Source organism: Scyliorhinus canicula, chromosome 1 (genome assembly GCF_902713615.1).
Source record: "Scyliorhinus canicula chromosome 1, sScyCan1.1, whole genome shotgun sequence".
Taxonomy (NCBI): Eukaryota; Metazoa; Chordata; class Chondrichthyes; order Carcharhiniformes; family Scyliorhinidae; genus Scyliorhinus; species Scyliorhinus canicula.
The window spans coordinates 285,839,790-285,863,120 of record NC_052146.1 but is presented as its reverse complement, the minus strand read 5'-3'; the positions used below and the strand labels follow the sequence as shown (position 1 = coordinate 285,863,120).

The window sequence follows — 23,331 nt, the reverse complement described above, 5'->3', positions numbered from 1 at the left end:
ATTATTTTAAAAGGCAGATTCAGCAAGGGCGACGAACAGATTTAAGGAAGGTCAAGTTTGTCGAACTTGACTGAATCTTTTGAGGAGGTAGCAAGAATTTTAGCAAGGCTTTTGACAAGATGATACATTGGTCAGAAAGGTAAAGGCAAATGGGAGCCAAGGGCAAGGGGCAAATTGTATTCAAATTTGGCTCAGTGACCAGGATTAAAAGACGTGGTCGGAACAGAGGGTATAAACGACATAAACAAGGATGCTGCCAGTCAATGGATAATTTTAGTTTTGAGGAAAGATTAGATCATCTGAGGTGATTTCTATGGAACAGAGGAAGGTGAGGAGAATGCCAGAGGTGAGGTGAGAGAAACTGCCCTTGATATCAAGGCATGATTTGACCGAGAATGGCATTAAGGGCCCTAGCAAAACTGGAGTCAATGGGATTTAGGGGGAGAACTCTTTGCTGGTTGGAGTCATAGCTAGCACAAAGGAAGATGGTTGTAGTGGTTGGAGGTCAATTATCTCATCTCCAGGACATCACTGCAGGAGTTCCTCAGGGTAGTGTCCGAGGCCCAACGATCTTCATCAATTATCTTCCTTCCATCGTAAGGTCAGAAGTGGGGATGTTCGCGGATGATGACACAATGCTCAGCAACATTTGTGACTCCTCAGATACTGAAGCACTTCATGTCCAAATGTAGCAAGACCTGGACAATATCCAGGTTTGGGCTGACAAGTAGCAACTAACACTCACACCACAGAAGTGCCAGGCAATGACCATCTCCAACAAGAGAGGATCTAACCATCGCCCCTTGGCATTCAGTGGCATTACCATCTCTAAATCCCCCACTATGAACATTCAGGGGGGTTACCATTGACCAGAAATAGAATTGGACTAGCCATAAAAATACTACAGTTCAACATCTGGAAGACTGTAAAGGTATCTTCAGCAGTCACCCTCCCTCCTGTTCACTTCAGTGCCTCTATTTCATTCTTCTCTGGCCACTCTCTCAATGCTAGCTCAACCTTTCACAATCTTGGTATTCTGTTTGAATAGGAGCTGATTTTAAATCCCAGGGGCTGGATTCTCTGCCATTGTGATTCTCCATTTTGCCGGCAGCCTGGGAGTTCCCGCCGGCATGGGGCTGCCCCACGATGGAAAACCCCATTGACCGGCCGGCGTAAAGGAGGATCCGGCCGGTGTGCTGAACCAGAAATCTGGCATGGCGGGACGGAGAATCCAGCCCACATCTTTTCCATAACAAAGAGCAATGTCTTCCACATCCGCTACCTCTCTAACTTCTTCTCCTACCTCTTCGCTGAAATTATCATCTACTTTGTCATTTCCAAACATGTTTTTTTTCAGTGCTCTCTTTGCTGGCCTGCTCCACTTTGTCCAGAACCTGTCTCTCTCATTCTGACTTACAATCCTACTCACCCATCATCTCGATCGACACTCGTTTACTTCCTCCAGCGTAATGTATTTATGATCCTTATATTCATCTGTATAATCCCAACCAAGCTGCATACCTCTGATGTCCTCCTGTACACTCCATTCCTTATTCTGATGGCTTGTGCATTTGTGCTTTACCCCCCCCCCCCCCCCTTTTCCTTTGTCCTAAGATTGGACATAGAGCCTTTGGCTGTCTCAGCCTTACAGTCTGCTGTTCCCTCCCTGAACCTTTTCACCTCTTGATATGTTCACCGTTAAAAACTTTTTAAAAACCCATCTTTTTTAACACTCCTCCAAATCTCTTTCTTCATGACAATGGTGTTCATCTTCTTGTGTCTTTTAGTGAAATGCTTTGGGGCTTCCCTTCAAATTGAAAGCAATATAAATGTGTGTTGTTTGATAAACACCTGCAATTTGCAATAATGAAGTAAAATTAGCACAATTTGAAATTACAATTATAGAGTTTTATTAAACTGCAGGTACTAAAATATACAAAAACACTTTTCCATAAGATTCCTGCCAAGCCAGTGGCAACACTGATGATGTAAAGATTCTCAGGAATAGCCTGTAAATATTTCCCTAACAGACACCATAATTTGGTCCTTTGTGCTGTTGTCTAAAGTCTATGGTTCCTTAATTTCCATCACACTTCACAACAATGAGTATGGACCACAGCAACTACACTGACCAGCTAAAGTGCAGTGTAAAAATGCTGGAGAGCCCTTATTAAATCACCTCCAGTATCTCATGACTATTTAGCACAAAATTGGGCATGCAAAAATTGAATTTCTTTTTAATCACACAGAAGCAAACATACAAAGGCAACAATTATTGCAGGACAAGCCATTGCAAAAAATAATTCTACAACATGTATTTATATAGCGTCTTTTAAAATGTCCCAAAATCTAAATTAACAAAACACATTGGTTTCATCTTTCACTTTTAGCCCTTGAACTGCAAGCTGCAATTGATTTCTTGGGGTAAAATGTTAATAAAAATGGAAACTTGCAGCAGTTTTGTTATTGTAGTCTGTACCAGAACCCAGGTATATGGCATGGGTAATATGATATACATATCTCAAATCATGCTGTGAGCATGATTTCTTTTATTGGTAATGAGATTTACTTACATTCTCAGTGTTTTTGCCATAATACTTATTATGTGAACCATCTATCAAACATCTGCCTATTCTATCTGCGTTAGTGAGCCAGAACTGTTCCAATCTTCGATCTACAGAGCAGTTTTTAAAGTGGAGTTGAATTGTTATTAATTATCAGAGACCACTCTGGTAAGATAATGCATTACACTAATATTAAATGTCAGGAGAATTAATTTAAACAAATGCCTTTCAAAATGTGTTTTCTTTTAATACTAGGTGGTTATAACTTATAGCATTTGGATTTTACCACTTAAAATTATGCAGAGTTGCATTATTTGGTTTGTTGCCTGTACCTCAACATTGTTGAGTGCACTGGATTGGACCATGGCAGATGCTGCTGCACTGGATCATCACTGAAATTGGATAACAAACAGTAAGATTGGAAACAGTTGCTTGTTCATATAATTGGGAATGCACAACCTACAAACACAATTTAATTTACGAATCAACGTAGAGTTACCAAGCATAATGTTAGCATTGACTTGCCTTGACAAACCAAATCCAGAACATTCAGCACGTCTTAAGGAAAACAGCAAAAACGAAAAAAGAACCCTATTAAATAGGTAAAAGATAAAGAATGCAAAAGCATTTTTTACGGTGACCATGATTAGCAATCACGCAGGTTTTGCATTTCAAGATAATTTCCTAACCCTAACTCAAATTTAGAGGGAAACCTGAATTTCACATTCTTGTTGTTTCTGTACCTTTTCTAGTGCACAGTTTGGTTCTGGTTGATAATTAGGTATGTGCAGTCAAACTCTGGTGCTAAACAAAATTGTTTGTTCTCCCAGCAGAATCCACAATATAAAGCATCTGGCTGCACAAAATATGCCACGTGACATATCTTTTCAGCTGTGCTCCATTTATTAATATTTTATAACAATTTGACTACACAAGGTTCACAATCCAAGTACAGGAATATTTGCACACCCCTAATTATAATAGGTTCAGAAAATAAGGTAAACCTTGTTCTTGACAATATCTTAAATCTTTAAAATAGACTTTAAAGTTAAATGTTTTCCTTTGCCAAAATTGCACTTAAAATCAAACGGTTAGAGCAAAGAAGACAACAGACGTCACACTTTCAACATATAAAACTATATTTATGAAACCAGAGTTAAAGCCACTGGGTAAAGTTTATTTTTGGGAATGTTTGTGACTATAACTAGGTTACTTCACTCCTTATATTATCTTCCAGTACTGGAGTGCACAATTTATTTAGTCAAATAACACACTATTGGGACTAACACAGGACAAAGTATATAGCACACTTAAATACACAGACAAGCAAAACAGTCTAAAACTAAAGCATAAAATGGAGGTTCCTTCCCCCTCAAAAAAAATGACTTAAAACTCAACTATACATTTATTCAACTTTGCAGGCAGCAAGTTCACAAAATGCAAACAAAACAAAATATCTCAGGTAAAGTCTTGGTCTCGTTGCAGCAGGTGCTTCAAAATGTCATGATCTATCAGGTATTCCAATTGCAACAAACACGACAGCAAGCAGTATTCAAATTTAGTGGTCCCTGTGCATTTGTACAAAACCTAAGCATACAAAACGTTGGAAAATCTTTCTAGAATTGCATAAGGGTAAAATCGTAGCTTATTTACCTATTCTCGTTGCTCAACGATTGACTATCTCAAATATTGCCATGAATGTGCCGGAAACTTTTAACATCAAAATACTCCATAGAAAATCCACATCTGAATTCTACATGTTGTTCCCTCATATACAAACATTTTCTTTGAACCCAATTTTATAACGGACATCATTTGTTAGTATTGATCATTATCTTTCAAGGCAATTCTTTTTTTTAAAGTTGCAGCAATTATTTTTGTTTTAGCTGCAAATCAGACTGGTTAAACGTATTTTCATATTTGAAAAAAACTAAAGTTACAGCATCTTAAAATAGACAGGTTTTCAAATGAACTCAAAAGGTCTATACAGTACTGTGTAAAATTAAATCATGTTTTTTTACAACTTTTTTTTTACAAAAGGGCCAATTTTTTAATTTTTGGAAAAAATAGTTTGCCAACAACTTGCATTTCTAGTCCACGCAGCACATAAAATAGCATATTAGAATTTTACAGGAGGGAGAGGTAGACATTAGCAATAAATAAAGAAGTTTTGAGGTTGGGGAGGGGATCTAAGGCACAGTTGAAGAGGTTTTTTTTAGCAGCCAAGGAGAGGGGTTCAAGGCGAGGTGGATTTGAAAGCGAATGCCAGGTGTACGTAGCTGCAACAGCCGTCTCTGATGGTGCAGTAAATCCAGAGCTCGTGATTGAGAGACAAAGAAATGGAGGCTGCAGATTGGGACTGAAGGCTGAAGAAGACTTCTCAAATAGAATGGGATGTGGCCACGAATGGGATTTGAAAATAAGGATGTGTATGCTGAAACCAATTCACTGTGGCACACAATGGCAGGTTTACCTGCATACAATGAGTCGAGCCTTTCAACCCAAGATTTCTAAGTGGATGGAAAATACAGCCCAAATCATTGAAAAACAATATCTGAGCAAATGATAATTATTGCTGAGAATCGGGGGTGCCCACCGCCACCCCCTCCCCCCTACTACATTATTCTAATAGATTGAGGTTTAGTGTAAACATCAACACATCGCATGCAAGACATTGCTTGCACATGGTCAACACCGGTTGTTCCCTCTCTCAAACAAAAAAAAAACTGGCTTCAAGACACCCTTTGCCAGAGACACTGCAGAGCTATAAATTTGCCAGACTTACCAAGAATTGTACTTAATAAATCCATTCATTAGTCTCCAGTAGTGGAACAAAAGAGGCAAGGAAGAGGCAGCTGTCCAGCCTCAAATGAATGGGAGAGCGCTGCGGGCTGCTGCTGTTACAGCCAAATAACCTGCATGAGTCCGATTGATGTTACCTCTAATCTTCCCAATTTCACAGCAGCAGCGCCAATACTGAGCAAGAAAAGATTCAGAGGTCAAGAGGCCGGAATATTTACATATGTTGAGAGGGGGGGGGGAAGTTTAAATGATAGCCAACCAATCAGTACTCTTCTTTAGGCCCGCCTAATTGAAAAGCATTAGTCAACTGCTATTTGTGGTAGGATTGGATGTCAATGCACCGTTTTGTTCATTTTAAAATCCATTGTTTTTCACCAATAATTTTTTTAATTTAAAAGATTGCTGATCTAAGTTGTTTACTTTATCAAAGGTGCACATCTGCTGAATCCAATGAATTTAAAAAAGGTCATCCAACTTCAGAAAAGTTGGATAAAACCATACAAAATGGAATATTTAACATCAATTAGACCTCAACAACATATATACATTGCAGTGCATACATTAAGGTCAATAGTAGGTGCTATGTTCAGGGGGGAATGGCTCATCTATTTCATGTTATCCTTTGAAATGCATAGCCTGTCAAGTGCAAGTTACGTATGTGTGGTTTATCCAAGAGTTTGGATCTGACAGACAGTAATAAAGACTTGCCTCTTTTTCTGTCCTACCCAAGCTGCATTTCAATGTAATAACGAACATGATACCTTTCAACTTATGCTTGCTTCATTTAAGCGGTAAATCAAATGAAAAACTCCACGGAATAAAATTGCTTGAGACGAGACAAAGGGAACACCCCTACATGCACTCACCATAGCATTCCTGTCTCCACCCCCCCCCCCCCCCCCCTTCACACACACACACACGAGGTTCAGAGACTTTTGCATTTATATGAAGTTTGAAGTCAAAGGCCTCAACCCAAGAATTGCACTGCCTCAACTATGAAGGAGCAAATAACTGGAGACACGATAATACAAATGCATATCCAAATGCTGCCAAAAAATTCAGTTCTGATGGGAATATGGACCTTTCTGGTATCATAAATAGAGGCCATTCGGCCTATTATTCCTCTGCTTGTCTCTCCACTAATGTTGTTCTCTGGTTGGAAGGATGTGACAAACATCTTCGTCTGGATGTTCAAATACAGGCATAAAGTAATACTGGCTTCCTGCTGCTAGTAATCTATTCATTGATAGCAGCCAATAGAGCAGTGACACATTCTTGACTGGTGGAACATGACCGACAGCACAGACTGGTATCTTAAAATGGTCAAAATTGATGTGTTTTGCACAAGTGAGATTTGCCATTCTGCTATTATGAAGTGAGCGTGACGTGATAAATCCATACTTACAAAGCAAAACGTCTCTGCAGTGTCCTCTGGTGACAACAGTGCATCACAACAGCTCTTTACAACTGATACCCCAAAAAGTGTGCTCCCTCTAGCGGCATCAAGTCTCCACTCTGAGTTTATAGCTTAATCTGGTGTAATGGATCCTGTTCATAAGTGGGCTGTAAGAATCCAGTATTCTTCCTTTAACACCATTTCTTCATTCTAATCCAATTGATGTCACTTCATTCTAGCGCTAATTGTCAAATTTTGAACCATAGTTCAAATGGAACAACTGAATGACTACAGAAGATATTGGTCTGCCAATGTTATACTCAGCGTTAAGAAAGAGAGGCTGCAGCGTTACATTACTTTTAAAAAATTTACGCACAAGGTTTTCTGACTCAATTACGTCAACTTCACAATGCAATCAATGAAAGTGATGCTGTCATTTTTTTGAAAGAGACCCTTCATATAGTAATACTATCCCAGTAACCAGGATCTGTCTATACCACAATGACCATCTCTGGAGAGGACACAGAAAGATAATCAAGACCTTTGTGTGTACAAAATGGAACAAACTGTGATTTGCTCAGAAACTGTCAACCAACCTTAGTAACCAGAGATCCTTAATTAAACTGAATTTGGTCCAAGCAATAGCCCTTGTCCTATAATGGACACATTTTTTCGCAGTTACTTTCCATCTCTTAAAAGTATAAAAAAACACTTGTCAAAAAGAGATTGTCTGATCTAGCTTTGCATTTAGTAAACAAGTAAATTTATGGCTTGGTACAAAGTGACTAGTTACCAGAGAGGTACTTGGGTGGATAGTATTAAACCAGCTAAATACTAGAAAAGGAATGTTTGGTTTAAAATCTAAAGCTCACAGCATTCATTTGTCCTCTTTCTCCACAAACACCAGTCACCAAGTCTAGACCCGTGGAAGTGAAATATGCTACAGGCTTGCACAATCTTCATTTACATCATTTCCCTTCATTGTCACATGGGCTGATGCAAAAGAGCTGGGCAGTATCCAATCCACTTTGGCTGTGCTGTACAGCAAGCAGCAACAAGTCTTGGCTTCCTTTTTCCCTGATGGCAGTACAGTTCCACAACATAGCCGTGATATTATTCAGTCATGGCAGTTTGCCCAGTTTGATACATTAAGGATCTTCCTCCATATCATCTAGATTAGGTGCCATGATGAAGTGTTTGGGGTACTGGAGACTGTGTTCTTGGGAATAATCTTCCCAACGTGCATCATCACTTTCGTGCGTTATGTAACGCTCTCCTTTCCTGGTCTCAAACTCTCGGAGATCCAGCCATGTCTGATAATCCTGTGAGCACATAGATGAGAACATTTCAATCTTAGTCAACACCAAAACACTTAGGAACACAAAGGAACAAATGGTGAATTCACAGATTTAGGTACAATAATATTTCGCAGGTAAAGCAGAAATCATTCAAAAAACATAACCAGCAAACAAATTATTCATTTTATTCAAGTGAGTGATAAGAATCTTTTAAAATCCAACAAGTGAAGATTAACTCTCATCTCCACATCTCCATAAACTTATAACATGAACCAGATACATGTACCATAAAGCACAATCTATTGTAACACTCAGAGCAACAGGTTTATTATATCAATCAGTATTTCAAAACTGCACCAGTTCAGCTTGGGAATCATTGGCTGCATCATCTGCTGTGATATAAAAACAGAAATGCTGGATAAATGCAGCAGGTCTGGCAGCATCTGTGGAGGGAATCAGAGTTGAGGTGCGGGATTTACTGAGCGACCCACGCGTGTTTCACAGCGGTTGGAGGTGGTCTGACTTGGACAAGTTGTCAGCGGGGTTTCCTGCGGCAGGAGTCCGTAGTCGTTCCGCCGGAGTGAACAGACAGAAAATATTACCCAGCATTTTGGGTCTAAATGACCCTTCTACATAACTGAAGAAAGGTAGAATTGTAAAGAATTATATAGCTGGAAAGGGAGCGGAAGAGGTGGGATAGAACAGAAGAACAAGGATAGGTCAGGACAAGAGAGAGAGATTGACAAATTTGTCATAGACATAGGACAAAGGAGAGTGTTAATGGTGCCATTAAGGGATGAAGAGTGCTAATACTGGCAAAAGGTGAGATAGCAGAATGTGTAAATGGGAACAACTGAACAACAAGGGATAGCAGCCATGTGGGGAAGGAGTGGGGCTGTGTTGAGTTAGGCCAGGGAACTTAAAATATAATAGGATCCCCACAGTGCAGAAGGAGGCCATTCGTCCCCTCGGGTCTGCACTGACTCTCTGAAAGAGTACTCAACCAATGCCCAATCCCCCATCCTATCCACATAACCACACCTACGGGCAATTTAGAAATTTGTCAATCCACCTAACCTGCACATCTTTGGACTGTGTGAGGAAACCGGAGCACCCAGAGGAAACCCACGCAAACACATGGAGAATGTGCAAACTCCACACAGACAGTCACCCGGGGTTGGAATTGAACTCTGTTCCCTGGCGCTGAGGCAGCAGTGCTAACCATTGTTCCGTCCACTTAAAAACTAACTAAAAAAGGTTGCCACGGTGTGGAGATGCCGGCGTTGGACTGGGGTGAGCACAGTAAGAAGTCTTACAACAGCAGGTTAAAGTCCAACAGGTTTGTTTCAAACATTAGCTTTCGGAGCACTGCTCCTTCCTCAGGTGAATGAATCTGGGTCTGTAAAGACTTAATTACTTGCAAATGCTCACATTCTAAGCTGTCTGGCATCTTTGAATTTGTCTATATATATGTTTCTGGAACATACCTCTTCATTCACCTGAGGAAGGAGCAGTGTTCTGAAAGCTAGTGTTTGAAACGAACCTGTTGGACTTTAACCTGGTGTTGTAAGACTTCTTACTGTAAAAAAGGTTGGTGGAGGGTGTTTAAGATGGAGGGGGAAATTTAAGGTTTAAAGTTGTTGAACTCAATATTGAGTTCAAAAGGCTGTGATGTGCTTAATTGGAGGAGGTGTTACTCTTCCAGTTTGTGTAGGGCATCTCTGGTGCACTGCAATCGGCCGAGGATGGACGTGTGGGCAGGAGAGCAAGATGCTGAGTTGAAATGGCAAGTGACAGAAAGGTTGGGGTCATGCTTGCGAACGGAGCAACGGTGATCGACAAAGTGGTCACCCAGCCTGCATTTCGTCTCCCCAATGTAGAGGAGACTGCTTTGGGAGCAGCGAATATGGTAGGCCCAGTTGAAGGAGGTGTAAGATAAATGCTACTTCACCTGAAAGGAATATTTGGGCCCTCGGACAGTGAGAAGGTAAATACATAGATACATAGAAGATAGGAGCAGGAAGAGCCTTTTGGCCCTTCAAGCCTGCTCTGCCATTAATCATGATCATGGCTGATCATCCAACTCAATAGCCTAATCATGTTTTCTCCCCATAACCTTTGATCCTATTCTCCCTAAGTGCTATATCCAGCCGCCTCTTGAATATATTCGAAGTTTTAGCATCAACAACTTCCTCTGGTAATGAATTCCACAGGCTCACCACTCTGTGTGAAGAAATGTCTCCTTACTTCTGTCCAAAATGGTTTACCCTGAATCCTCAGACTATGACCCCTGCTTCTGGACACACCCATCATTGGTAACATCTTCGCTGCATCTACCCTGTGTAGTCCTGTTAGAATTTTATGTCTCTATGAGATCCCCCCTCATTCTTCTGAACTCCAGCGAGAACAATCCCAACCTAGTCAATCTCTCCTCATATAACAGTCCCGCCATCCCTGGAATCTGTCTGGTAAACCTTTGCTGCACTCCCTCGAAAGCAAGAACATCCTTCCTTAGAGAAGGAGACCAAAACTGTACACAATACTCCACGTGTGGCCTCACCAAGGCCCTGTATAATTGCAGCAACACATCCCTCCGTCTATACTCTAAACCTCTCGCAATGAAGGCCAACATACCATTAGCCTTCTTTACCACCTGCTGCACGTGCATGCTTACCTTCAGCGACTGATATGCAAGGACACCCAGGTCCCACTGCACACTCCCCTCTCCCAATTTACAACCATTCAGGTAGTAAACTGCCTTCCTGTTTTTGCTTCCAAAATGAATAACCTCCAAAATAGTAAAGGAGCCGGTGTTGCAACTTCTGCAAATGCAAGGAAAGGTTCCGTGGGAAGAGAATGAAGGGCTCAGGAGGAGTGTCACGTAGGGAGCAGTGACTTGGAGGGGGGTGGGGGTAGGGGAGAGAGAGAGAGAGAGAGAGAGAGAGAGAGAGAGAGAGAGAAGAGCTGTGTGGTGGCATCATGTTAGAGTTGGCAGAAATGACGGAGGATGGTTGGTAGGATGAAAAGGAAGGACAAGAGGGACCCTGTCATGTTTCTGGGAGGGAGGGGAAGAGATGAGGCCAGAGGTGTGGGAGATGGGTCAGACATGGTTAGGCGGGCCGTTAACCACAGTGGGGGGAATCCTCGATTAAGGAAAAAGGCAGCCATGTCCGGAGCCCTATTTTCAAAGGTACCATTGGAACTGAGAAACTGGGAGAATGGGGTGGGGTCCTTACAGAAAGTGCGGTGTGAGGAGTTATAGTCAAGGTAGCTGTGGGAGTCGTTGAGGTTTGTAAGTAATATTTGTGGTAAGTTTATCGTTAGAAATGGAGAAAGGGGTCATGTGATGTAAGCGCAGGAGAGGCTGGGTTTTTTGTGAGCTCTGGCGATTCTCATCTCTTAATCCTTTATTTGTATCCTGATGCCCAACCCATAAGTATTTGATCCTGATGTGTATAATCTGTGCTATGTTCCTGGAAGACCTTTGTTGAAATTTGACGATGGGGAGCAGTGTTGAATCAAGAAAATCCATGATTGATTGAGGCGGTTGGAGACAACCAGGGTGAAGCCCAGTTCGCAGTAGCGGTTTCGCTGGTGAGTGGGCGATGCCGTTGGGGTTGAGATAACGGCTGCCATTGTGAATGAAGTTGTGGATGTCACAGATTATTGGTGCTCATATTGATGAGCTGAGAGATATCCTGAAGAGAATCCCGTCAGTCGATAGGGCAGTTTCCTCAGTGAGAGCACATCTTTAGTCCTAGGAAATCCTACTGCATGGTGTGTCGAACATCCAGGTTGATTCAGGTAAATGAGAGCAGAGAAGGAGCGTCCATGCTCCCGGTCTCCAAACGGGAGCTGGGGATGAATTCCTAGCCGAATTTCAGAACTAACTGCCATGCTTTCACATTCACAATTTGAAGGCTGGGCATTTTGAGTTCGATGCAGCACATTGTATCGAAGTCTGGGATCAGGTTAATCTTCGCCACCCATCAGGGCCGAGGGGCGGGATTCTCCCGTACCCGGCGGGGCGGGGGGTCCCGGCAGGACGGAGTGGCGTGAACTACTCCGGCATCGTGCCGCCCCAAAGGTGCGGACTCCTCCGCACCTTCAGGGCCTAGGCCAGCGCCGGAGTGGTTTGCGCCCCGCCGGCCAGCGTGGAAGGCCTTTAGCCGGCTATCGCGTAGGCTTACATTCATTTTGGCTGTCCCTGTCCTTCTTTTCTGCCCCACCTTCAACATCCCCTTTCCAATTATATCACTCTTTACCTTTAAACCCTTCTTCAGTTCTGTAGAAGGATGCATTTAGATCCGTAATGTTAACTGTTTCTTTCTCCATAGCGGCCGCCAGACCTTCTGAGTATTTTCTGTTTTTATTTCAGATTTCCAGCATCCGCAGTATTTTGCTTTTGTCACCTGCCCTCATCTATTTAATACCATTTTGAAACCTTAGTATCAATCACAATTTTGATTTTGTTGCTGTAAAAACATTGAAGCTTGGCTGCATGAACCAAAATAGTTTGCTGATTCTTAAAGGACAAGAAACTTTCCTAATATTGACTGGATAAGATATAGTTCGAGTACATTGGATGGGTCGTTCTTTGTACAATGTGTGCAGGAGGGTTTTCTGACACAATATGTTGACAGGCCAACAAGAGGTGAGGCCACTTTGGATTTGGTTTTGGGTAATGAACCAGGCCAGGTGTTAGATCTGGAGGTAGGTGAACACTTTGGAGACAGTGACCACAATTCGGTGACCTTTACGTTAGTGATGGAAAGGGATAAGTATACCCCGCAGAGCAAGAGTTATAGCTGGGGGAAGGGCAATTATGATGCCATTAGACATGACTTAGGATGTGTTGGTTGGAGAAGTAGGCTGCAAGGGTTGGGCACACTGGATATGTGGAGCTTGTTCAAGGAACAGCTATTGCATGTTCTTGATAAGTACGTACCAGTCAGGCAGGGAGGAAGGGGTCGAGCGAGGGAACCGTGGTTTACCAAAGAAGTGGAATCTCTTGTTAAGAGGAAGAAGGAGGCCTATGTGAAGAGGAGGCGTGAAGTTTCAGTTGGGGCGCTTGATAGTTACAAGGAAGCGAGGAAGGATCTAAAGAGAGAGCTGAGACGAGCAAGGAGGGGACATGAGAAGTCTTTGGCAGGTAGGATCAAGGAAAACCCAAAAGCTTTCTATAGGTATGTCAGGAATAAAAGAATGACTAAGGTAAGAGTAGGGCCAGTCAAGGACAGTGGTGGGAAGTTGTGTGTGGAGGCTGAGGAGATAAGCGAGATACTAAATGAATACTTTTCATCAGTATTCACTCAAGAAAAAGATAATATTGTGGAGGAGAATGCTGAGACCCAGGTTATTAGAATAGATGGCATTGAGGTGCGTAGGGAAGAAGTGTTGGCAATTCTGGACAAGGTGAAAATAGATAAGTCCCCGGGGCCAGATGGGATTTATCCTAGGATTCTCTGGGAAGCCAGGGAAGAGATTGCTGAGCCTTTGGCTTTGATTTTTAGGTCATCATTGGCTACAGGAATAGTGCCAGAGGACTGGAGGATAGCAAATGTGGTCCCTTTGTTCAAGAAGGGGAGTAGAGATAACCCCGGTAACTATAGGCCGGTGAGCCTAACGTCTGTGGTGGGTAAAGTCTTGGAGAGGATTATAAAAGATACGATTTATAATCATCTAGATAGGAATAATATGATTAGGGATAGTCAGCATGGTTTTGTGAAGGGTAGGTCATGCCTCACAAACCTTATCGAGTTCTTTGAGAAGGTGACTGAACAGGTAGACGAGGGTAGAGCAGTTGATGTGGTGTATATGGATTTCAGTAAAGCGTTTGATAAGGTTCCCCACGGTCGGCTATTGCAGAAAATACGGAGGCTGGGGATTGAGGGTGATTTAGAGATGTGGATCAGAAATTGGCTAGTTGAAAGAAGACAGAGTGGTAGTTGATGGGAAATGTTCAGAATGGAGTTCAGTTACGAGTGGCGTACCACAAGGATCTGTTCTGGGGCCGTTGCTGTTTGTCATTTTTATAAATGACCTAGAGGAGGGCGCAGAAGGATGGGTGAGTAAATTTGCAGACGACACTAAAGTCGGTGGAGTTGTAGACAGTGCGGAAGGATGTTGCAGGTTACAGAGGGACATAGATAAGCTGCAGAGCTGGGCTGAGAGGTGGCAAATGGAGTTTAATGTGGAGAAGTGTGAGGTGATTCACTTTGGAAAGAATAACAGGAATGCGGAATATTTGGCTAATGGTAAAATTCTTGGTAGTGTGGATGAGCAGAGGGATCTCGGTGTCCATGTACATAGATCCCTGAAAGTTGCCACCCAGGTTGATAGGGTTGTGAAGAAGGCCTATGGTGTGTTGGCCTTTATTGGTAGAGGGATTGAGTTCCGGAGCCATGAGGTCATGATGCAGCTGTACCAAACTCTGGTACGGCCGCATTTGGAGTATTGCGTACAGTTCTGGTCGCCTCATTATAGGAAGGACGTGGAAGCTTTGGAACGGGTGCAGAGGAGATTTACCAGGATGTTGCCTGGTATGGAGGGAAAATCTTATGAGGAAAGGCTTATGGACTTGAGGTTGTTTTCGTTAGAGAGAAGAAGGTTAAGAGGTGACTTAATAGAGGCATACAAAATGATCAGAGGGTTAGATAGGGTGGACAGCGAGAGCCTTCTCCCGCGGATGGAGGTGGCTAGCACGAGGGGACATAGCCTTAAATTGAGGGGTAATAGATATAGGACAGAGGTCAGAGGTGGGTTTTTTACGCAAAGAGTGGTGAGGCCGTGGAATGCCCTACCTGCAACAGTAGTGAACTCGCCAACATTGAGGGCATTTAAAAATTTATTGGATAAGCATATGGATGATAAGGGCATAGTGTAGGTTAGATGGCCTTTAGTTTTTTTTCCATGTCGGTGCAACATCGAGGGCCGAAGGGCCTGTACTGCGCTGTATCGTTCTATGTTCTATGTTCTAAATGCTTTATTTATTACCATTTTTAGGAGGAGCAAAGACCATTTGGGTTCATACAGCCAGCTTCTGAGTTCAAAGCTGAAATATAAAATTCACATTTAGTGAAGGATTCTGGTAAGTCATGCAACATCCACCTTACCTGTAACCAAGGGTGACTGAGTGACTTGTCCACACTGTATCGTTTCCTCATCTTTACTTGCAACAGGTTGTTAATTAGATCAATAGCTGTCAAAAAGGGCAAAATACATTGAATTATTGTGATGTTCTAATAAATAAGCAAAGCACAAAAGCAAGAGCATAATATAGCAGGATATCAGGCCTCTGGACCAATTTATATTTATAATATCTAATTATAGGGCAGCAAATGGAATTGGGGTTGAAAAATGAAATGAAAATGAAAATCGTTTATTGTCACAAGTAGGCTTCAAATGAAGTTCCTGTGAAAAGCCCCTAGTCGCCACATTCCGGCACCTGTTCAGGGAGGCAGTTACGGGAATTGAACCGTGCTGCTGGCCTGCCTTGTTCTGCTTTCAAAGCCAGCGATTTAGCCCTGTCCTAAACAGCCCCGTGAGTTACTGCCATTGTAACAGTGACTATTTCAAAAGTACTTTGATGGTTGTAAAATGTTTTGGAACATCCTATATCGTAAAAGGTGCTATAGTGTAATGTTAATCCTTTCTTTCTTCAGCCAATTTGATTCTCAGTTATTTAATGTTATTGCATCATTTGCTTCATGAGAAAATGTTTGCAGGTAAAAATTTAAACCAGATAAACACATTTATGAGTAATGGTTTCGAAACCCAGGGCAGGCTTTTTCAGATGGTGGGGCTTCCTGCCTCACTACTGAAAAGTCAGCAGAGAATGCATCCCTGCCCATCACAGTAGGCCCACAGGCACTGAATACACCGAGGGGTTTTAATTAGCTGGAGACTGGACTTCCACCCAATCTGATCGTTCAGCGGCTCTGTAGTCTTAGCAGCAGCAGTAGCAGCCAAGGCCAGGACTGGGATTACAATCAGTTCCCAGATTCTAAATCCTGGAGTCTAAGACCAGTGCAGGGAGGAGAGGTGCAGACTGAGGGAGCATCCACAGGGGGCAAACCAAGGGGAAGGAGGATGGTTGAGGGGTCAATGTGGAAATGGGGGCACAAAATCCCCACAGTGCAGAAGGAGGTCATTCGGCCCATTGGGTCCGCACCGATCCTCCAAAAGAGCCAGGGCCCACTCCCCCACCCTATCACCGTAACCCTACGCATTGATCATAGCTAACCTGCACATTTTTGGATTGTGGGAGGAAACTGGAGCACCTGGAGGAAATTCATGCAGACACGGGGAGAACGTGCAAAGTCCACACAGAATTGAACCCGGGTCCCTAGCACTGCCCTCTCTTAAAAAAAGGTATGCACCAGCCTTCATACTCGAGGTCTGAGCAGGGTGACCCGCCAGGATAAATTGTCAGGTTTCCACCCTGCCTGAATGCTTCTCTCCAGCCTCAATAATTATCCACTTATGGGATTCAATTGTGGCGAGGATGAGCATACCGCCTTAGGCTTCGCCACCCCATATAAAGGTGCAGGGAGGTTGGGAAAGGCGGATAGTGGGAAGACCACCTGCGGTATGTCACTGTCCCCCGCACTCCCCAACCACTGGTGGGGGACCATAAAATTCTGCCTCTTGTTCAACAAGATGTTTCATTCTGAAGCAATGACCATGCAGGTAAACAAATGACAAAGATGCATTTTTCTACATCACTTTTCACATCCCAAAACAATGAATCACTTTTGAAATGTAATCGCTGTGTAGGCAAACTTGGTAGTCAATTTGCCCATGATCCCAAAGCTAGAGGAACAGGGTTGAGGCTGAGGATTGCAGAGCTGCAGGGAATCAAAGATAGTGTGGAATGAAGACAACTGCTGGAGAGGGAATGGAATCAGTGGAACTTGTGACGGAAGCAGGATGAGGCTCATTCAAGACTGGATGTCGACAAGCCACCTACCAGCAAAGCAGTAACAGAGGGGTCAAGTAAAGTGATGGGGGTGGGGGGAGTACACGTGAGTGTCATTAGTGTATGTGTGGAAGCTACCCCCATGTCTATGGATGATATCGCCATGGGGCAACTTGTAGATGAGAATGATTATGTAAGATGAGTGGGTAATTTGAAGAACCACATTATAATCTTTTTGTAGTTGTTAATATTTTATGGATTGCGCTCCCCTTTAAAAACCTGTACGTGCAATTCAATTTCACATTGAAAATTCCTAGCTCATGGCTAATGATGTGCAGTATCCCCAAGTCGCCACATTCCCATGCCTGTTCAGATACACAGAGGGAGAATTCCGAATGTCCAATTCACCTAACAAGCAACCCTTTGGGACTTGTGGGAGGAAACCGGAGCACCCGTAGGAAACCCACGCAGACACGGGGAGAATGTTCAGACTCTGACAGACAGTGACCCAAGCAGGGAATCAACCCAAGTCCCTGTCGCTGTGAAGCAACAGTGCTAACCAATGTGCTACCGATAAGCTCTTACCTTCGCCAGAGGTTTCTTTCCATGGATTTGCTGGATACATGAATGCTGCATTTTGAATCTGATCATTAATATCTTCATCTTCATTGAATGGGAAAGTGCCACTGAGGCTCACGTAGATTATAACACCCACTGACCACATATCAAGGGACCGGTTGTAGCCTTTGCTCCGGAGTACTTCTGGTGCAAGGTAGGCTGGGGTTCCCACCACAGACCGTCTGAATGATTTCTCACCAATAATACGTGCAAATCCGAAGTCACAGAGCTTTACCTAGAAGAAAGTCAAAGCTTATCAGAACAAAGGCAAAAGTTCAGCCTTCATTCGAGAATTAAATCACATGTATTACTGTTCAAAATTCTGCCATATGCTAGGCTGGGTCAAAGTTCCACAGATAATAGAAACAGGCCATTTGGCCCATAAAGAGATGCCGTTATCTCCACATGACACCTAATCCACACCAGTTTATCACTCACTGCAGACCTTAGTATTTATCTAATTGAAGCAAATGTTGAATTTTCTCTAAAAATATAAATAAACGGACGTACAGTCCAATTTTTCAAACCTCTCCTTTACTTCCTGTCATAATCCAAAATTGTCCCTTGATTTTACCACCTTCCTAGCATCAAGCACTATTTAGTTTGTCACAACCCTTCATAATCTTAACAATCCCGATTCGATCACCCCTCAACCTTTGAGTGAAAAAATTCGAAATTCTCAAATCTCTCTTCATGATTGTCACCTCATCCCAGATAACATCCTTAATCTATACTGCACATTTTCCAGTGCTTTATCTTCCCTATATTGGGACTCTCAACCATGTGAACATTAGTCTAATTGCTGTGAAAGATTGTGCAAGTTCAACGTCAACTTTTTATTCTGTGTTTTATACTTCTACAATAGCAAGTAGCATAGAGGGGAGCATAAAGTTAAATCAATGGGTGAAACTGTGTCAGGTGGATTTAAATGGTATTCAGTGTGAGATTATCGATTTTGGCCCAAAACAAGATAGACCAGAGTTTTACTGAAATGGTAAAAAGCCAGGAGCAGTGGAGATCCAGAGAAATTAGGGATCCATGTAAACCAATCACTAAAATGTAAGAAGTCATCTGGAGATAAAACTCAAAAAAGGCTACTGGAATGTTTGCCTTTATAACTAAAGGCTAGAAGTTTTGTTGCAGTTATACAAAGTTCTGGTTAGACCACATTTTGAGTACTGTTCTAGGCACTGCACCTTTGACCTCAGAATAAGTGCAATGCAGATTCACCAGAATGTTATCCAGGTTCCAAGGTTTAGATTATGAAAAGAGAAACTTTTTTTTTCTTTATCCTTTCATTCGATGTGTCTGTTGCTGGCAAGGCCAGCATTTATTTCCCACTCCAAGTGGCTTGCTGGACCATTTCAGAGTCAACCACATTGCTGCGGGTCTGGAGTCACTTCTAGGCCACACCAGGTAAGGACAGCATATTTACATCCCTCAAGGACATAGGGAACCAGGTCGGTTTTTACTACATTCAACAATGGTTTCATGGACACCATTACCAAAGCACGCTTTTAATTCCAGGTATAATAATTGAATTTCAGTCCCACCAGCTGCCGTGATGGGTTTTGAGTGTCCCCAGAAGGAATTAGCCTGGGCTTCTGAATTACTAGCAGTTACATCACCACAACCCCAATGTCTCCCCATGGACTAGGCATGTATTTCCAAATTTATAGCAAGGGGTGACTTAAGATTTTTAGGATTTTGAATGGAAATGTTTGCTTCTCCAACACTTTCCTACATATTTTGAGGCTTGAAAATTGCAGTGGCTCCAGAATGAAAGCCAGGTGGCAGGAGTTGCAAAAACAGGACAAGTCAGGAAAGCAGTGAGAGGGGAAGGGGGGGGGGGGGGGGGGGGGCTGCACGGTGAGAGGGGAAGGGGGAGCTGGGCGGTGAGAGGGGAAGGGGGAGCTGGACAGTGAGAGGGGAAGGGGGAGCTGGACAGTGAGAGGGGAAGGGGGAGCTGGGCGGTGAGAGGGGAAGGGGGAGCTGGGCAGTGAGAGGGGAAGGGGGAGCTGGGCAGTGAGAGGGGAAGGGGGAGCTGGGGGATGAGAGGGGAAGGGGGAGCTGGGCAGTGAGAGGGGAAGGGGGTGTGCGGTGAGAGCAAAGCCCTGTTTGAACTGCAGGTTTTAAAAATAAACTTGCAGTTTACACTGGCTTAGTTGGAGCAGGAATCAGGCTTTAATAATTGGTCAGTTAGGCAACGCCCACCATTAAAAAAACGCAAGGATTTAAAGGGGCTTTTCAGATATTAACACTTAGTCAGAGATTCACTGCAGCCATTGCTATTGTGGAGCTCACGACCCCAGTGGGGGAAGCCCTCCGAGAGGGTTAATAGAACCTTTTTCTGCCATTGGGAGAAAGATTTCCTCACACCAAGGATTGCAAACGTGTTGAATTCTGTCCCAGTAGTCAATGCTCGTTCAATTAATAATTTTACATCTGAGATTGATCATTTTTGACAGCCAAGGATATAAACCAATATGGAGCCAAGATAGGTGGATGGAGTCAGGTTGCAGATCAGCCTTGATCTTACTGAATGTTCGAACTGGCCGGAGTATCTGAATGGCCTAATCCTGTTCCTAAATTCCGAGGAGTAAAACTAGAGATGCGAGCAACACTCTAGTATCTTAGCAATGCTTCATTAAAATTAACAGTCTCGTATTCAAACACAATTGAAAAGGACTATTTGACTGAATGCTAACACAGTGTAGTTGGACCAGATCCACTGCGCTTCTGATAAGAGTTGCTGGACAGTCACTGGGAATAGTTTCCTTTTATTCTTTACCTTTAACTTGGGAATGTGGAATGCAATTGCAAACAATCCTTATCTGATCCTAGCTAACTTAATACAGACCAGGAATTGAGCTTGGGACCTCTTCATATCATGAAAAATCTCCATGTTACAAATAACGGCACAGAAATTGTACAACTCAAAAACTTGTGGTAGAATGGCACACTTGGGAGATAATAATAATAATATTATAATAATCACTTATTGTCACAAGTAGGCTTCAATGAAGTTACTGTGACAAGCCCCTAGTCGCCACATTCCGGAGCCTGTTCGGGGAGGTCGGTACGGGAATCGAACCCACACTGCTGCTTTGCTCTGCATTACAAGCCAGCTGTTTGGCCAGTGTGCTAAACCAGCCCCTAATAGGGAGTTATTGAAGAATAATTTAACATGTAACTTCAGTAACCTTTAACAGACAGGCGGCACGGTTGCATAGTGGTTAGCACTGCTGCCTCACAGCTCCAGGGTTCAATTCCGGCTGGGATGACAGTCTGTGCTGAGTTTTTACTTTCTCCCCGTGTCTGCTTGGCTTTCCTCCGGGTGTTCCGGTTTCCTCCCTGTGGTGAACGTATTGCTACTACAATTCACCACTGTATTGCATTGCATTACGTTGATGCCCTTGTGTGCTCCGCCTGTGGCTCTGCCCCCTCGGGGGTGGTATATAAACCTGTAAGCATGTCGGCGGCACTCAGTACAGAGCAGTCGCAGGCAGGCACAGATCTAGCTTATTAAAAACACTGTTCACTGCTACTAATCGTCTCGTTTGAATTGATGGTCGCATCATTCCCACAGTTCAAAGACGTGCAGGTTTGGTGGATTGGCCATGCTAAATTGCCCCTTAGTATCTAAAGGGTTAAGTGGGGTTACTGGATTACAGGGATAGGGTGGAGGCATGGGCTTCAGTAGGGTGCTCTTTCCAAGGGCCGTTGTAGACTCGATGGGCCGAATGGCCTCCTTCTGCACTGTAAAATCTATGACTTGGTTATAGCTCATAATTCAAGCTTTCTTGGTGAAGTCTGCAGTTATTTCCCCAAATCTATCCCACTAGCTTATTAAAACTGTTTGAAATTATGACTGAAATCAGAATCTTCACCATATGGCCTTTTGCACAATGCAGAATACAAGACAAGCATTTTGTATGGTTGAATTCTGATAGACACATGCTGTTGACAGAAATTTTACCCAAGATTCCTGTGGAAGGGACAAAAATAGGCAATGTGCAAATCGATAAAGTACATTGTTTTTAATCATTCAGCCTGCCATTCAATGTAATTAAAAACATGAACATTGAACAGAAATGACCGTTGCAGAGAAGTCAATAGATTTTAAAATGGGACATTGCTTCAGAGGTAAAATATCAGTGGATGGATTAAGTTTGATAAGCTGAGCCAAAATTAACTAATGTTTTATGCTTGGATCAGGAACATTCACAGTCCCCAGCAATGCATCCTTCAAAAACAAAAACTGCTCACAGAGAATTATTATCTAAATCACAAGGTGCCACAATGTATCAGTCAAGAACAGAGGATAGAGTGGGGGGAAACAAATGATACTGTCAGCAAAGCCAGCTCACAATGTGTGCCACAGTTTAGCCCCCTGAACACTAAACATATTTGCATCTAAAGTTTTCTGACATGAATTATTTCCGTATCACATGATGCAAACAAATTGGGCAGCGAGCTACTATTGGATGCAATCCAGATTTTTGTAGCATCCTGGTTTAGGTAACTTTGTGCTTTTCACTTAGTAGTGTAATTCAATAGCCATGGAGATTTATTTTAAAAAGAGATTTATTTTTAAAAAAAAGGAAACTTAAGATTGGCTTTGCTGACCAAAGATCTTTTCAGTATTGAAATGAGGTAGATATTAATGTGCTGCTTGGCAATTAATTATTTTAAGATTGATACATTTGTAGCAGTGGAATAAATCCAAAAGTTTGGCAGCTACCGTTAGTTCAATGCAGCGCAGGATAATTTCTATAGTTTTCTATTATCATGCAGTATTTTCTACTTTTGGTTAGTTTCCACTGTTGATTCATTGTTTATATTGTACAATGAGGGAATGTGACCGAGGCATTTAAAGTCATCTTTCCAAGTCAACATAACAGGACACTGGGGGTCCATCAGGAGCTAGGGAAGGTAATTTGCATTAACATCTGCAAAGTTGCATATATATTTTCAAAATAATACTCACATATTTTCATTCTGAAGAAAGTGAGTTACAGTGTGAATACCAGAAACCATTTTCAAAAATTAAACAGAAACAAAACAGCATCACTTTGCTTAAAGTAGAAGTATTACATTCCCTACTGATTATTTTTGCCTGAACAGTAAAGGGTCATCATTGGTTGGGAGGTGCCACTGTTATCAGACTCCTAAACGACCCTCTTATGGACTGATTTGATCTCTTCACACATCTTCTCTACTGAGTAGGACTACACTCCTGTATGCTTCACCTGATGCCTGTGTCTATGTATTTCTTGATGCCAGTCATTAACACAGCAATTCTGTACAAAATATTGAAAATATGTACGCAATTTTGCAGATGTTAATGTAAATTATCCTACCCAGCACTTCATGGGCCCCCAGTGACATCTGCAAACTAAGACTGTTGATTGTATTATTAATCACCATTGATGAAACAACAATATTCTAAAGAATCAAATTTTAAAAAAGTGCTGAGGAGACATATGTGGGGCTGTGATATGCAACTGCTATCCCATCGACAGGCTGACATAATAAAACAAGTTATCTCGACGGGCATACTGAAAGTATAATTTAAATATATTTAGAACCCCAAATATAAATAACAGAGCTGATTTTAATAATGTACGGTTACATACTGGCCACAGCTGAGACTTACTTTGGATGAAGGGAAAGGGCTGACATTACACAATAAAAACAGTGCTTTGTCAAGAGAATGTACTGTATGGCGTA

At 42.5% G+C, this 23,331-nt stretch overlaps 1 protein-coding gene across 3 annotated transcripts in view; it reads right to left on the bottom strand.

The window, feature by feature from the left end:
• Positions 1-1,886: 1,886 nt before the first annotated feature.
• Positions 1,887-23,331, bottom strand: part of prkd3 (protein kinase D3) — a 513,687-nt gene continuing 492,242 nt past the window's right edge. For 2 of the 3 annotated variants that reach the window (XM_038814525.1, XM_038814532.1), the window contains 3 exons: positions 17,566-17,833; positions 15,176-15,261; positions 1,887-8,084 (listed from right to left, as the gene is read on the bottom strand). In XM_038814525.1, the coding sequence (XP_038670453.1) occupies positions 7,911-8,084; positions 15,176-15,261; positions 17,566-17,833 (528 nt within the window). In that variant the 3' untranslated portion in view covers positions 1,887-7,910. Of the gene's footprint in view, positions 8,085-15,056; positions 15,262-17,565; positions 17,834-23,331 lie in introns of all 3 variants that reach the window. The other variant, XM_038814542.1, reaches the window with a different exon arrangement.